This window comes from Rhinatrema bivittatum, chromosome 5 (assembly GCF_901001135.1).
Source record: "Rhinatrema bivittatum chromosome 5, aRhiBiv1.1, whole genome shotgun sequence".
Lineage (NCBI taxonomy): Eukaryota > Metazoa > Chordata > Amphibia > Gymnophiona > Rhinatrematidae > Rhinatrema > Rhinatrema bivittatum.
The window spans coordinates 176,718,632-176,734,766 of NC_042619.1; the positions used below are offsets into that span (position 1 = coordinate 176,718,632).

A 16,135-nucleotide genomic window follows, 5' to 3' on the forward strand; every position below is an offset into this window, starting at 1 on the left:
TTTGCGATCCCGTACTTTTGTTTGCGCACCAGGCGCAAACAAAAGTACGCTGGATTTTATAAGATACGCGCGTAGCCGCGCATATCTTATAAAATCCGGGGTCGGCGCACGCAAGGGGGTGCACATTTGTGCAACCTGCGAGCGCCGAGCCCAGCGCGCGCTGCCTGTTCCCTCCGAGGCCGCTCCGATTTCGGAGCGGCCTCGGAGGGAACTTTCCTTCGCCCTCCCCCCACCTTCCCCTCCCTAACCCACCCCCCAGGCCCTATCTAAAACCCCCCCCTTACCTTTATTCCACGATTTACACCTGCGAAAAGCAGACATAAATCTGTGCCTCCCTGTTTGTTGATGTACCACATGGCCACCTGGTTGTCAGTCTGGATCAGGATAACTTGATTTGAGAGGTGATCCTGAAATGCCCTGAGAGCATATCTAATTGCTCGAAGCTCCAGGAAATTTATTTGGTGTTTGGTTTCCTCTGGAGACCAAGAGCCTTGTGTCTGCAGATTAGCCACATGGACTCCTCATCTGAGGTTGGAAGCATCGGTGGTGAGAATTAATTGAGGGTCTGGAGCCTGAAAGGGCAAGCCGTGGAGGAGATTGATCTGATTTTTCCACCAGGCTAGAGACTGACATCGGTAGAGGTGGGGAGTCCGGTGGCACGGAGAGAAAGTTCAGATGGTAACCCTGAGCAATTATCGCCAGTACCCATTGGTCTGAGGTGATTGAGTGCCATATGTTGTGAAAGTGGCACAATCGACCTCCCACTGGTATATGAGGCAATGGAAGCTGGCTACTGCTCTCTAGGTGGAAGTCAAAAACCTGAAGCAGGCCCTGGCTGAGTAGCTGCTTGCGGTTTTTGTTTACGTGTTTGACGAGACTGTGCTTTTTGAAAAGGTCTCGTGGCACGGGATCTGGTTGGTGGCGGGTAGGACTTCTTCAGAAGGAAGAATGACTTTTTAGAGTCTTTTCTGAAGGGCTGTTTAGAAGAATAGTCAGAAGGCATCAGAGAGTGCTGTCTTAGGGTCTCATGATGGTCCTTAAATTCTGCCACCGTCCGTTGAATCTGTTCGCGAAACAGATTATCTCCTACACAGGGCAGGTCAGATAACCTGTCTTGTACCTCAGGGCGAAGGTCAGAAGACTTAAGCCAGGCCCACCTTCTCGCCGAAATAGCAGCTGCAGATACCCTTGTAGCAGTATCAAAGATATCATAAGAAGATCTGATCTCATGCTTGCCTGCCTCAAAACCCTTGTTTACTAGGGTTTGGAGCTGATCTTGAAATTGCTGAGGCAGGGAATCTGTCAAATCTTGTATCTGCTTAAAAATGACCCTGTTATATTGGGTCATATAGAGTTGGTAAGCGGCAATTCGGGAGATGAGCACTGATACACGACTCGGCGGCCAATGGCATCTAGAAACTTCTGTTCCTTACCAGGGGGAAAAGAAGTATGAGGCTTTGACCTCTTTGCTCTCTTCTGTGCCGATTCTACCACTACAGATTGGTGATCCAATTATGGTTTCTGAAAGCCCGGAGCTGACTGCAGCAAATAGGTAGTGTCAGCTTTCCTGTGGACTGGAGCAATGGAGCCAGGATGTTCCCAGTTCTTCTTTAGGAGATCCAGAAGAACCTGGTGGATAGGGATGGAGGTTATTACTTTGGGGGCATCCAGGAATTGGAGCAACTCCATCATCTGATGCCTATCATCCTGCTCAGTCTGTAATTGGAAGGGAACCAATTCAGACATTTCCTTCACAAAATTCATAAAGGAAAGGTCCTCTGGAGAAGAACGCTTTCTACTTTCAGTGGGTGAAGGTGGTGAAGGCAAATCATTGGTGTCTGATGAGGAATCATCAGTCCAGGTATCATAGGGATCAGCCCCTGCCCCTCTAGGATGTAGAGGGGGACGGGATGGTGTGATACCTGAAGGTCCTGGTCTAGGCTCCGAAGGAATCAAAGGAATAATTGGAGGCACCAATGAAGGCATCGAAGGCACCGGCGCAGGCATCAATGGATGGCTCTGTGGCGCCGACAGGCGTATCGGCACTGATGGTTGGATTGGTGTGATGGACGTATCAGTATCGATGGCTGAGGCAGAACTCCCAAAGGAGGAATGCGAAACGGTGTTTCTCCTCCCAATGACAGAGTGAGTGGGGAGGGCACCGGCGCCATTGGTGACCTAGGGTCCATCGGTGGAAAAGCAGCAATGAGCGTTTCCATCCTGGAGAGCAGCGGTGCCAATGCTGCTGGAATCGGGTCGGTGATCGGTTCCGCAATCGGTACCGGTGTAGGAGGAACCTGAAGTCGTTGCATCGCCTTGTCAATGGCCTCCTGAACCATCCGGTCCAGTTCTTCTCGGAGACCTGGAGCAAGCAGCCCCGGCTCCGGAACAGAAGAAGGAGGCAGAGGCATAGCCGGAGGGACCACCGTTAAAGGCAGAGTCGCGGCTCCCGATGCCCTTTCGGGGGAGGGTTGCCTCGGTGATCAGGTCACCAAAAATGTCGGTGCCTTTTCTGGACGGGGTTTCTTCGACAGCGGCTCAGACGATGGCGAGGTCGATGATTTCGCTCTCTCGATGGTCCGAGACTTTCTATGCCAGTGGCAATGTTTGTCTCTATGATCCCCTCGGTCCTGAGGGGGAGTAGAGGGTGTCAAAGGCCGAGATGTCGTCGATGCCGGACGGTCACCGGCCGGTGGTCGGTGCTGGCGCGAAGTTGACTGTGCCGGTTCTGTCGACGGCGATGCAATGGACGGAGTCGGGGTTTGAGCACGGAAGAGAAGTTCCATCTTCTCCATTCTGGCCTTGCGACCTTTTGGTGTCATAAGGGCACATTTGGTGCAGGTCAAGACATCGTGCTCTCGTCCAAGACACATTACACAGACTTTATGGGGGTCTGTGATGGACATGGTGCGATTACAGTCCGGGCACAGACGGAACCCCAACGCCATGGCAAAATATTGAGCCGCAAGGGCCAAACTTGACAGTAATCGACGGAAACACGGGTAAAAACTTACAGGAGTACCGCGGCTAGAAAAAGTAGAGGAGGGACTCCTGTGAGGCAAATTAACTTTTAGCAATTCCATGAGGAAAATTCCTGTCAGGAATCTCTGCAGAGTTCCTTAACCGCAAGGCTAATGCTGCGCGGAAAAAAAGAAGACTGAAGGGGGACCCCTGCTGGCTGCAGGGTTAGTGCCATGCTGGGCATGCCCAGTAGGCACCAGTCAAAGTTCTGGAAACTTTGACAGAAGTTTTTCGTGATTGGGCTCCATCCTGTGATGTCACCCATATGTGAGGACTACCATCCTGCTTGTCCTGTGAGAAATCCATAAATCTTGAAGCTATGAGCTTGAATAACTAGAGTACAATGAAATGAAACTTCTAAAAAGTCTGCAATGAAAAACTATTCATCTTAAGATCAATCAGTTCAAATTAATGCAATAGAAAAAGCCTTACAAGTAATAGAAGTCTATACTGGCATTATGAACTAGTTGAGAAACAATATACAATGGTGCACTGGGGGAACAGAGAAGAGAATTGCATATCATTGACTTTAGTATAATACCATTTGTGATAACATTAGGTTACTGCATTTATCTTTTCTTACCTAGTAAGAGATCTAAAGGGATCATCTCTTTAACAGCATCAAGGATTCCTCTTTGTCTTGCCTCTTGGCCATCCAATTCCCTTGCACAGGCCTTGCAACATCCGCACACAGCACAGCCAGACTCACCTGAACCACAGCCACAGATACTATGGAAAAGAGCAATAATGAGTCATTTATAAGTTCATACTCATAAATTGAGAATTATGCAAATTGGTAATTTATCCTGGCAGAGAATGACTTTTATATAGTGAATAAAGTTGGCTACTGAGTATTCCAACCCTGTATAATTAGTTAAGAAACAATGACAGGGGAATGGCAAGCTATAAGAAGAACATGATCATTTTTGGTTATTTTTTTTGTACCCTGCTTTGATGTGTTTAGTGAAATGTGGGCAAATAAATAAATAAATAAATAAATGTTGACAAAATAAGTCATGAGAATATTATAGAAAATGAATAATAAGTAAAGCCATTTATTGACCAGCAGTAAACAATTTAATTTATTAAATTTTACACTGCCTTATTGGGTCATAAATATTTACAGCCTAATATTCTATTAATATTGTTTCTATTATATCAAAATGAAACTAATACAAAAGAAAATGAGACCAAGAGAGCAGTGCACACAGACACTATTGTACAATGGCTGTTACTTGTTCTGCCAATTCTGAAAAGATGCATTTCAATTAAAAAAAAAAAAAAAAAAAAGCTAGTTAATCAGAAGTCAGTATTTTCAAACATAAGGCTTTTTGGCTCAGATTTGATTCAGCTGTTTTCTGAACAACTGAAGCAAACCCTATGCAATAATATAATGAGCTTCCATAGCTTATTTTATTCCTCAACCAAGGTAGTGGGGCTGGGGGAGGGGGGGGGAACTAACACACTGCAAAAGGGAGAAGAAAAATGATCAAAAAAAAAAGATAAAGTCAAGAGAGACGTTCAGTGTCCATGTGATGGCTCGGACTAAATAAGACAGAGGGGCTCAACAGGCAGCTCGCATGTGGGAACAGCCGAACGTGCCGAGTAGAATTTTTACTGAGCTAGAGAGACGGGTTTAAATTCGATGCTGGATGACATCACCCTCATACGTAATTGCTAATTCATGCCTGCTTGTCAAAGTAGGAAACAAATTTTAAAGAAATAGCACTTAGACTATGCTTAATACACTTTTGCTCCAAAAAATGTTGTGAAAGTTAGTTTGAAACATTGTGCATTCTTACTCTCCTGGAACCCTGTCAGGACGTCCACTGCTCACACAGCTGGCTCCATAACCTGTACAGTCTCCACAAACTGTGCACACCATGCACTGCTCTAGCTTCCACTTATGCATTCCTGGAGAGCACATCATAGATTTCTCATCTTTTTCATCTAAATCTTCTTCGAGATCTTCATCCATTGCAGTTGCCATATTTTCAATTCCAAAACCTAGTTTGGGCATATTGAAATGTTTAAAATTATGCAAATACTTATTTGATTACAAAAAGGAAACCAAAAAGTGAAAGAATCAAAAACACATGAATCACTGAGAGATCTCACTCAAGACATCTTAGATGTACTCACTACATTAATGTTGAGATTACTTACCTGATAATCTCCTTTTCCTTAGTGTATGCAGATGGACTCAAAACAAGTGGATATAGTGTGCTCGTGCTAGCAGTTGGAGACGGATCTGACGTCAGCACGGGTACATATACGCCCACAGGAACTGCAGCAATTCAGTAATCTTCCTTGCAAAGCTTTATGGATATATGTGTGACTGACCGATCGATTAAATGAACAGGATTACCCTGACCAATTGATAGTAGCTGGAGACCGTCAGTGTTCTCAACCGGAAGGCGTCGACACCCGGTAGGGTGGACACCCTATATAAGAAAAACATGGCTTACCGTGAGTCGGCGAATCCCCATGTATACCGGCAGCCGGGCGGGATGCTGAGTCCATCTGCATACACTAAGGAAAAGGAGATTATCAGGTAAGTAATCTCAACATTTCCTAGCGTGTAGCAGATGGACTCAAAACAAGAGGGATGTACAAAAGCTACTCCCGGACTGGGCGGGAGGCTGCCCGAGGTCCATTTAGGATTGCCCTCGCAAATGCCGTGTCCTCCCTGCCCTGAACGTCCAGACGGTAGAATCTGGAGAAGGTATGGAGGGAGGACCACGTCGCCGCTTTACATATCTCTGCAGGCGACAGCATCCTAGTTTCTGCCCAAGAGGCTGCTTGCGCTCTGGTAGAATGAGCCTTGACCTGTAGAGATGGTGGTTTTCCCGCCTCTACGTAGGCCGCCTTGATAACTTCTTTGATCCAGCGGGCGATGGTTGGCCATGAGGCCGCTTCTCCTTGCTTCTTCCCGCTGTGAAGAACGAACAGATGGTCCGTCTTTCGTACTGCTTCTGACATTTCCAAGTATCTGGCAGGTATTCTGCCGATGTCGAGATGACGCAGTATTCGACCTTCTTCTGACTTCTTCAAACCTTCCGTGGTTGGTAAGAATATGGTTTGGTTGAGGTGAAATTGTGAGACTACTTTGGGTAAGAAGGAAGGAACCGTGCAAAGATGGATAGCCTCTGGAGTGATTCTGAGGAACGGATCAGGGCAGGACAGCGCTTGCAGCTCTGAGATGCGGCGTGCTGAACATACAGCCAGCAAGAACACCATCTTCAAGATCAACAAACGGAGAGACAGGCCTCGAAGGGGTCTGAAGGCGGATCCTGCTAAGAATTCCAACACTAGGTTGAGGTTCCACAGGGGCACCGGCCACTTCAGTGGCGGGCGAATGTGTTTGACTCCTTTCAGGAAACGTGAAACGTCTGGGTGTGTGGCGATGCTGTTGCCGTCACTCCGGGGACCGTAGCAGGATAGCTCTGCCACTTGAACTTTGATGGAACTGAGGGACAGACCCTTCTGAAGTCCATCTTGCAGGAAATCCAAAATGATAGGGATCTTAGCGGCATGTGGATTGGTGCCGTGAGTTTCGCACCAGGCTTCAAATACTCTCCAGATCCTTATATATATGTTAGTGATGTGGAGAACTTGCGTGCTCGGAGGAGGGTATCTAGCCCTCTCAATGGCCAGACCGTAACAGAGAATTGAGCTGGATCCTCGTGGAGGATGGGACCTTGCCGCAGCAGATCCCTGTGTGGAGGCAGGGGTAATGGATTCCCTGCCAGTAGTCTTCTCATGTCTGCGTACCAGGGTCTTCTTGGCCAGTCCGGTGCCACTAGAAGAACTAGGCCTCTGTGCCGCTGAATCTTGTGTATAATGGCGCCCAGCAGGGGCCATGGAGGAAAGGCATAGAGCAGGATCCCCTGAGGCCATGGCTGTACCAGGGCATCGACCCCCTGGGATAGAGGATCCCGCCTGCGGCTGAAATATCTGGGTACTTGAGCGTTGGACCTGTCCGCTAATAGGTCCATGCCTGGCGTCCCCCACCGATCCACAATCATCTGGAAAGCTGTGGACGACAGCTGCCATTCCCCTGGATTTAAGCTTTCTCTGCTGAGGAAGTCTGCCGTGGTGTTGTCCTTCCCGGCAATGTGGACGGCGGAGATGTCCTGGAGATTTGCTTCCGCCCAAGTCATCAGGGGGGCTATTTCCAGGGATACCTGTTGGCTTCTGGTTCCGCCTTGTCGGTTGATGTATGCCACCGTGGTGGCGTTGTCTGACATCACTCTGACCGCTCTGTTGCGAAGTCTGTGGGCAAATCGCAGGCACGCTAGCCTGACTGCCCGTGCCTCTAGTCAGTTGATGTTCCACCCCGATTCTTCTCTGTTCCACCGCCCTTGGGCGGTGAGTTCTTCGCAATGTGCTCCCCATCCGTTCAGGCTGGCATCTGTAGTGAGCAGGGTCCAGGTTGGGGAGGACATTCTTGACCCCCGGCTCATGTGGCCGGGCTGCAACCACCACCGTATCTGATTCCGTACTCTGGCTGGTAGAGGTAGGTGTACGGTGTAGTTCTGTGATCGTGGGCTCCATCGAGATAGGAGGGTGCGTTGTAATGGTCTCATATGAGCCCCTGCTCATATGAGACCATATCACAAATAGGATACGGAGAAGTCGCACAATCACCCAAGTTTTGCAGTTCAAAAACACGGACTTTGTTGAAATGGGGAAGTACCTGGAGGAAGAACTAGAAGGCTGGGATAAAATGAGAGATGTGGAACAACAGTGGGCCAAAATAAAGGAGCAATTACCAAGGCAACTAATCTATATGTTAGAAAAGTAAAGAAAAGCAAGAGAAAAATGAAAACTATCTGGTTCTCAAAGGAGGTGGCTGATAAAATAAAAGCTAAAAAAAAACAGCGTTTAAAAAATATAAAGGATCCCAAAGGGAGGATCACAAGGAGGAATATCTGGTGGAACTGAGGGAGACGAAGAAAGTAATCAAGAAAGCAAAAAGTCAAGCAGAAGAAAGGATTGCCAAAGAGGTAAAGCAAGGTGATAAAACATTTTTCAGATACATCAGAGAAAGGAGAAAAGTCCAAAGTAGTATAGTGAAATTGAAAGTTGAAAAGGATCAATGTGTGGAGAGAGACGAAGAAATGGCAGAAATAAACAAATACTTCAGTTCGGTGTTCATTAAAGAGAACCCTGGAGAAGAACTGTTGCTAGTTAACAAGAAACTGGAGGGGAGTGGAGTAGATGAAACTCCATTTACAGAAGAGAATGTATGGGAAGAGCTAGGAAAACTGAAAGTAGACAAAGCCATGGGGCCTGATGAGGTTCATCCCAGGATACTGAGAGAGCTCAGAGATGTGCTTGCGGGTCCGTTACGTGACCTGTTCAATAGATCCCTAGAAAAGGGAGTAGTGCTGAGTGATTGGAGAAGAGCGGTGGTGGTCCCGCTTCATAAAAGTGGCAGAGAGGAGGCTGGAAACTACAGGCCGGTTAGCCTCATCTTGGTGGTGGGAAAAGTAATGGAGTTGTTGCTGAAAGAAAGAATAGTGAACTATCTACAGTCAGAAGAATTGCTGGACCAGAGGCAGCATGGATTCACCAGGGGAAGGTCCTGTCAGACTAATCTGATTGACTTTTTTTGATTGGGTGACTAGGGATTTGGATCGGGGAAGAGCGCTCGATGTCATCTACTTTGATTTCAGCAAAGCTTTTGATACGGTCCCGCACAGGAGGATTGCGAATAAAATGAGAAGCTTAGGAATGAGTGCCGAGGTGGTGGCCTGGATTGCAAACTGGTTGACGGACAGAAGACAATGTGTGATGATAAATGGAACTTACTCTGAAGAGAGAGCAGTGTTAAGCGGAGTGCCGCAAGGATCGGTGTTGGGACCGGTCCTGTTCAATATTCTCGTGAGCGACATTGCAGACGGGATAGAAGGTAAGGTCTGTCTTTTTGCGGATGAAACTAAGATCTGCAACAGAGTGGACACGTCGGAAGGAGTGGAGAGAATGAGACGGGATTTAAGGAAGCTGGAACAGTAGTCAAAGATATGGCAGCTGAGATTCAAAGCCAAGAAATGCAGAGTCATGCATATGGGGTGTGGAAATCCAAAAGAACTGTATTTGATGGGGGGGTGAAGGGATGATGTGCATGGAGGAGGAGAGACCTTGGGGTGATAGTGTCTAATGATCTGAAGTTGGCGAAACAATGTGACAAGGCGATAGCTAAAGCCAGATGAATGCTGGGCTGCATAGAGAGAGGAATATCTAGTAAGAGAAAGGAAGCGATGATCCCCTTGTACAGGGCCTTGGTGAGGCCTCACCCAGAGTACTATGTTCAGTTCCGGAGACCGTATCTCCATAGGGACAGAGACAGGATGAAGGTCCAGAGAAGGGCGACCAAAAAGGTGGATTGAAGAACCTAAATATGTATATCCTGGAGGAGAGGATGAGCAGGGGTGATATGATACAGACTATGATCCATGGTCAACAACAAACCTTTTCCATTGGAAAAAAGTCAGAACTGGGAGTAACGATTTGAAACTCCAGGGAGTAAGACTTAGAACCAATGTCAGGAAGTATTTCTTCACAGAAAGGGTGGTGGATGCTTGGAATGCCCTTCCGGAGGAAGTGGTGAAGACAAATTGTGAAGGATTTCAAAAGGGCATGGGATAAACAATGTGGATCCATAAAGGCTAGTGGATGGGAATGAAGAGAAGAGCCAAGGGGGTGGGCTTGCTGGAATGGTGGCTACTACACCTAGTGATTACTACCCTTACTCAATAAGCCTTCACAAGGTTAATGCAACTCTAACATTGCTCTCTGCTTCAATGGCAAAGGGAAATGTGGAAGAGAGGATTTGCATTCAGACAACCAACCAACAAGGACTGAATTACACAGTCTGGGTAAACAAATAAGCATGGGGGTAGCTTGCTTATTGCGGCAGTTACTACCCTAAACTAATTAAGCCTGATACTTCACTTTGAATGCATATACAGCATTGCTCTCTGCTTCAACGGCAGGGGAAAAAGTGGAAAAGAGAATTTACATTCAGACAACATCCAACAAGGCATCGATCTGTGCAGTCTGGGTAAACAAGCATCGGGGTAACTTGCTTGATGCAGCGGTTACTACCCTTAACCATTAAGCCTTATGATTCGCCTTTGATGCAACTCCAACATTATTCTCTGCATCAACGGCAGGGAGTGGCAGGAATCAAACAGTTACCAACAAGGGCCCTGAACTTGGTGGTCGGTGAAACAGATAAGTATGGGAAAATAAGTGTGGGAGCTTGCTGGGTAGACTGAATGGGCCGTTTGGTCTTTTTCTGCCATCATTTTTATATTATAAAAAATTGAATGTTCATATCATTAGCCAACAGTTCTTTTTTAAGCATTTTTTTTTTGGAAATGAAAAGTTTGTATAGAACACAGGTTGAACTTATCTTAAGTTTGTTGTTCAATCCAAGGACCGAAAGTGTTTCTCGGAATGCTGGTGCACACAGACCAAAAGAGTCTTCCTTCGTGCACCGAAGTCTTCTTTGTCTGTGTGCACCGGCGTTCCGAGAAACTCTTTCGGTCCCTGGCTTGAACAATAAGCTTAAGGTAAGTTCAGCTTGTGTTCTATACAAGCTTTTCATATGCAAAGAAAATATGCTTAAAAAAGAATTGTTGGCTCACAAAATGAACATTCAATTCTTTATAATGACCAATGATTATATTTCTGCGCAGTTTCTTTGCCAGAAACTCAAAATTATTCGTGTCTGGCAAGTGTAATATGAAGGTCATTAACATTATTTAATATAGTGAGTATATCCAAGATATATGTCTCATGAATACTTATTTCACAGCATTAGAAAATTGAGAAATTTCTTACCTGATAATTTCGTTTTCCTTAGTATAGACAGATGGACTCAGGACCAATGGGTTATGTGCTCCCCTGTTAGCAGGTGGAGACGGAGTCAGGTTTCAAAGCTGTCACCCTAGATATACCCCTACCATGACCTCAGTCATTCAGTATTCTCGTCAAAAAGCCATAGTGGACATATTAATGAAGGACTTGATTAGAATTTTGATACAGCTTGTTAAAAACTTAGTTAAAAAACTGGAGATCGCAACTGTACTCAACCAAGATAAGTGCCGAAATCCGGAAATACTACAGGTGCCCTGAACTAGGGATAGGGCAACGGCTTACCCGTATTTGTGTGGAATAGAGGTTCACATCATGGTCGATTCCTTGGTGCCTCACCTGGGCAGCCGTGAGAGGGATGCTGAGTCCATCTGTCTTCAGGCAAGTAATTTTCCATTTCCTAGTGTGTAGCCAGTTGGACTCAGGACCAATGGGATGTACAAAAGCTACTCCTGAACGAGGCGGGAGGCTGACCGTGGTCCGGTTAGCACCGCTCTCACAAAGGCTGCGTCCTCTCGGGCCTGGACATCCAGGCAGTAGAACCTGGAGAAGGTGTGTAAGAAAGACCACGTCACTGCTCGACAGGAGACAGCAGCTTAGCTTCCACCCAGGATATTGCCTGGGCCCTAGTAGAATGAGCTTTGACCTGGAGAGGTAAAGGCTTCCCTGCCTCTATGAAAGCTGCCTTGATTACTTCCTTGATCCAGCAACTATGATAGCTCGTGAAGCCGCTTTGCCCTGAAGAACAAACAAGCGATCCATCTTGTGCATTGGTTCTAAATGTTCCAGATACTGTACCAAATGTCTACCGACGTTTAGATGGCGAAGAAGGCGGTAGTCTTCCATGTCCTTGTGTCTAATCGGGGACAGTAAGGAGATGAATTGATTCAGGTGGATTTCCAAGACTATCTTTGTTAAGGAGGGGACGGTGCAAAGCTGTACTGTTCCTGGAGTAAACCGAAGGAACAGTTCCCGACAGGACAGAGCCTGTAGCTCTGAGATGCAACGAGCCAAGCATATCACTACCAAGAATACAGTCTTTAGTGTTAATAGCGTAGGGACAGACTGCACAGTGGTCTGAAGGAAGGCCCTGTCAGGAAGTCCAATACTAGATTGAGGTTCCATAGGGGGACCGGCCACTTTAAGGGTGGTTGGAGATGCTTACCCACTTTTAGGAAACTGATCAAGTCCGAATACGCTGACAAACGGGTTCCGTTCACCTCGGCCCTGAAGCAGAAGAGAGCTGCCACCTGGACCTTCAGGGAGTTGAGGGAAAATCCTTTGTCCAGGCCATCCTGTAAAAATTCCAGGATCATGGTGATCTTGGCGTTCGTGGGGGGACCCCACGCTCCTCACACCAGGCTACAAATATTCTCCAGATCCGTATGTATGCCAGGGACACTGAAAACTTCCGAGCGCAGAGCAATGTGGTAACCATGGCCCCCGAATATTCATGCTTCGTCAGGCGAGCCCTCTCAAGGGCCAGACTGTAAGAGAGAATTGAGTTGGATCTTTGTGAAGAATCAGACCTTGGTGGAGAAGATCCCTCTGCGGGGGGAGGCAAAGGAGACTCTCCACAAGGAGTCTCCGCATGTCTGCATACCATAGGTGCCTGGGCCAATCTGAGGCCACCAGAAGAACGAGTCCTCTGTGGTGCTCGATCTTGCCCATGATCTTGCCCAGTAGGGGCCACGGGGGAAAGGTGTACAGTAAGTCTTCCTCTGACCAGGTCTGACGAAGGCATCGATCCCTTGGGAGTGTGATCTCGCCTGCGACTGAAGAACCAGGGAACCTTCGTATTGTGAGATGTAGCCAGTAGGTCGAAGGATGGGAGGCCCCAGCGATCCACTAGGAGTTGGAAGGCTCTGGTTGACAGTGTCCATGCCCCCAGATCCAGGCTTTCCCTGCTGAGAAAGTCTGCCCTGACGTTGTCTAGTCCTGCGAGGTGGGAAGCAGATATCCCTTGCAGGTTTGACTCCACCTGTTCCCCATAAGAAAGTTATCTCCAGAGACATTTGGTGGCTCTTAGTTCCTCCCCTGGTGGCTGATGAAGACTGTTGTTGCATTGTCCAACATCACTCAGATTGCTCACCCCTGGAGCCTGTCGCTGAACTGCAGGCATGCTAAATTGACTGCTTGCACTTCCAGGCGGTTTATGTTCCAGTTCGCCTCTTCCTCGGACCAGGGTCCCTGGGTTGTCAGTTCCTCGGAGGCTCGCATCCGTCGTGAGGACGATCCAGCTCGATGGGGAGAGGCTTACCCCTTGCTTAGGTGAGCTTCCTGTAGCCACCAATGAAGCCAAGAACATACTTCCATCGGTAGGTGGAGGCGAATCGAGTAGTCTTGAGACAGTGGGTTCCAGTGTGACAGTAGGGACTGTTGGAGGGGCCGCATGTGTGCCCTCGATCACAGTACTACTTCCAGGGTTGATTCCATGAGGCCAATGGGGATAGTCCCACACCTTGGGGCACATTGTGTTCATCAACCAACGTACTTGGTCCATCAGTTTCCTTCTCCTCGAGGGAGGGAGGAAGACCTTAGCCTGCTTGGTGTCGAACTGGATCCCCAGGTACTCTGATTGGGAGGGTTTGAGGATGCTCTTGTCTATGTTCATGATCCAAGCGAGTTCCTGCAGGAGCGAGCTGACCCTGTTGGTCACGTGGAGGCTTTCTTCCAACGACTTCGCCCATATCAGCCAGTCGTCGTAAGGGTACACCAGGATTCCCTTCTTTCCTCAGTGCTGCCACCACGACCACCATAATTTTGAAGAATGTTCTGGGGGCAGTTGCAAGGACAAAGGGCAATGCCCTGAACTGGTAATGGCGGCCCAGTACCGCAAAGTGCAGAAACTGCTAGTGGTCTTGACAGATTGCAATATGCAGGTAGGCTTCCGAGAGGTCCAGGGAGGTTAAGAACTCTCCTGGTTGCACTGCCATTATGACGGAGCGAAGAGTTTCCATGCGGAAGTGAACTATTCGCAGGTGACAGTTGACCCTCTTGAGATCAAGGTTGGGTCGGAAAGCAGAGTTGCTTACCTGTGTAACAGGTGTTCTCCCAGAACAGCAGTATGTCAGTCCTCATAGATGGGTGACATCATCAGATGGAGCCCGGCACTAGAAACTTTGACTGGCACACTGAGCATGCCCAGGATGCCACTAACCCTGTTGCCACATGGGGTCCCCCCTTCAGTCTCATATCAAAGCAGAAAAGAATGAGCAAAAAAATAAAACAACAAAACACAAACCCAACTCCATGGGGTGGCGGGTGGGTTTCCTGAGGACTAATGTCCTGCAGTCCTGGGAGAACACCAGTTACAGTAAGCAACTCTGCTTTCTCCCAGGACAAGCAGGATGGTAAACCTCACAGATGGGTGAATACCAAGCTGCAGCCTGCCCCCAGAACACACTGGGCCAACAAGTACTGGCACAACAACAGGGATGCTGTTGGCAACAGGGCAGGCTGAACCTCTCATACTGGGCCCTAGGTAGGGAGAGTTGGGTTCTCACACTGGGAATATGTTATGGAGGATAGAATGGCCAAAGACGCTGTCCTGTCAGCCATCCTTGTCCAGACAATAATGAGCTACGAAGGTGTGGAGGGAACTCCAGGTTGCGGACTTACAGATTTCGGCAATAAGTACTGCCCGGAAGTGTGCTACTGATGCTGCCATGGCCCTTACTGAAGGCGCTTTCACTCTGTCTCTGAGCGGAAGGCCCGCTTGTTCATAACAGAAAGCAATACAGTCCGCCAACCAATTGGACAGCATCTGCTTGCTCACCACAACTCAGAGTCTGTTCTTGACAAAGGAGACAAAAATTTGGGTGGATGCCTGAGGGGCTGTGGTGCACTCTAGACAGAAAGCAAGAGCACGCTTGCAGTCCAAGGTGTGCAGAGCCCACTTACCTGGCTGAGAGTGTGGCCTTGGGAAAAAGGTGGGCAACACGATGGAATGATTCAGGTGGAAGTCAGTCACCACCTTAGGCAGAAACTTAGGATGAGCGCGCAACTCTACGCTGTCGTGGAAGAACCTCGTATAAGTCGGATAGGTCACTACGGCCTGCAGTTCACTGACTCTGCGAGCAGAAGTAACTGCCACTAGGAAGATGACCTTCCAGGTGAGGTGCTTCAACTCGCAGGAGTGCAGGGGCTCAACGGAGGCTGCATGAGCCACTCCAGCACTATGTTCAGGTTCCAGGCCACAACCAGAGGACATAGTGGAGGCTTCAGTTGAAGTAAGCCTCTCATGAAGCGCCCAACTAAGGGCTGCACCGAGATCGGAGTGTTACCCACTCTGCGGTGGTAGGCACTGATTGCACTCAGATGTACCCGGATTGAAGTAGTCTTTAACCCAGACTAAGAGAGGCGCCAGAGGTAGTCCAAAAGCCTAAGTGTGGGGCAAGTGAAAGGGTCAAGACCCTGTTTTGCACACTAGGACAAGAACCTCCTCCACTTCACTTGGTAGGACTTCCATGTGGAAGGCTTACGCGAAGCTATCAGGACTTGTGAGACATTGTCTGAAAGGTGGACTGCAGCACTAGCCTTTCAACATTCAGGCCATGAGGGCCAATGACCTGAGGTTCGGGTGGCGCAGTCTGCCCTGATCCTGTGTGAATAGGTCGGGTGAGGCGCCCAGACAGATGGGCTCCTGGACAGACAGGTCACAGAGAACTGGAAACCAGACCTGCCGCAGCTAGTGTGGGGCTATGAGGGTCATGGAGCCTCGGTCCTGTTGTAGCTTTACGAGAGTCTTGCCTATGAGCAGAATCAGAGGGTATGCATACAGGAGACCCGCACCCCAGGAGTGGGTGAAGGCATCCATGGCTGGTCCCTTTCCCTCCCTGCGCAAGGAGCAGAAGCGGTTCACCTTTTGGCTGTGCGAGGACGTAAAGAGATCCACATCCAGCTGACCCCCACCAGCGGGAGATCTTGTCTGCCACACAGGGGTTCAGGTACCACTCACGAGGTTGGAATGTCCGACTTAGGTGGTCCGCCACCACATTCTCTATCCCTGCCAGGTAGATCACGCGCAGGAGCATGGAATATGACAGGGCCCAGGCTCAAATCTGCGCTGCCTCTTGGCAGAGGAGATAAGTCCTGGAGCGCGTAAAGCGCGTACCACATCACTCGGAATTACAGGAAATTTATCTGGCATCTTGCCTCGGGCTTCGACCACACCCCATGCGTGCGGAGACCGTTGACATGGGCCCCCCAGCCTAGCTTGGAGGCA

The 16,135-nt window shown here is 48.5% G+C and overlaps 1 protein-coding gene across 1 annotated transcript in view; it reads right to left on the reverse strand.

The window, feature by feature from the left end:
• Window positions 1-16,135, reverse strand: part of MYCBP2 (MYC binding protein 2) — a 1,075,853-nt gene that overhangs the window by 850,566 nt on the left and 209,152 nt on the right. Inside the window, 2 exon segments of the mRNA XM_029603038.1 lie at window positions 3,605-3,750; window positions 4,824-5,028. Coding sequence (XP_029458898.1) covers window positions 3,605-3,750; window positions 4,824-5,028 — 351 coding nt within the window.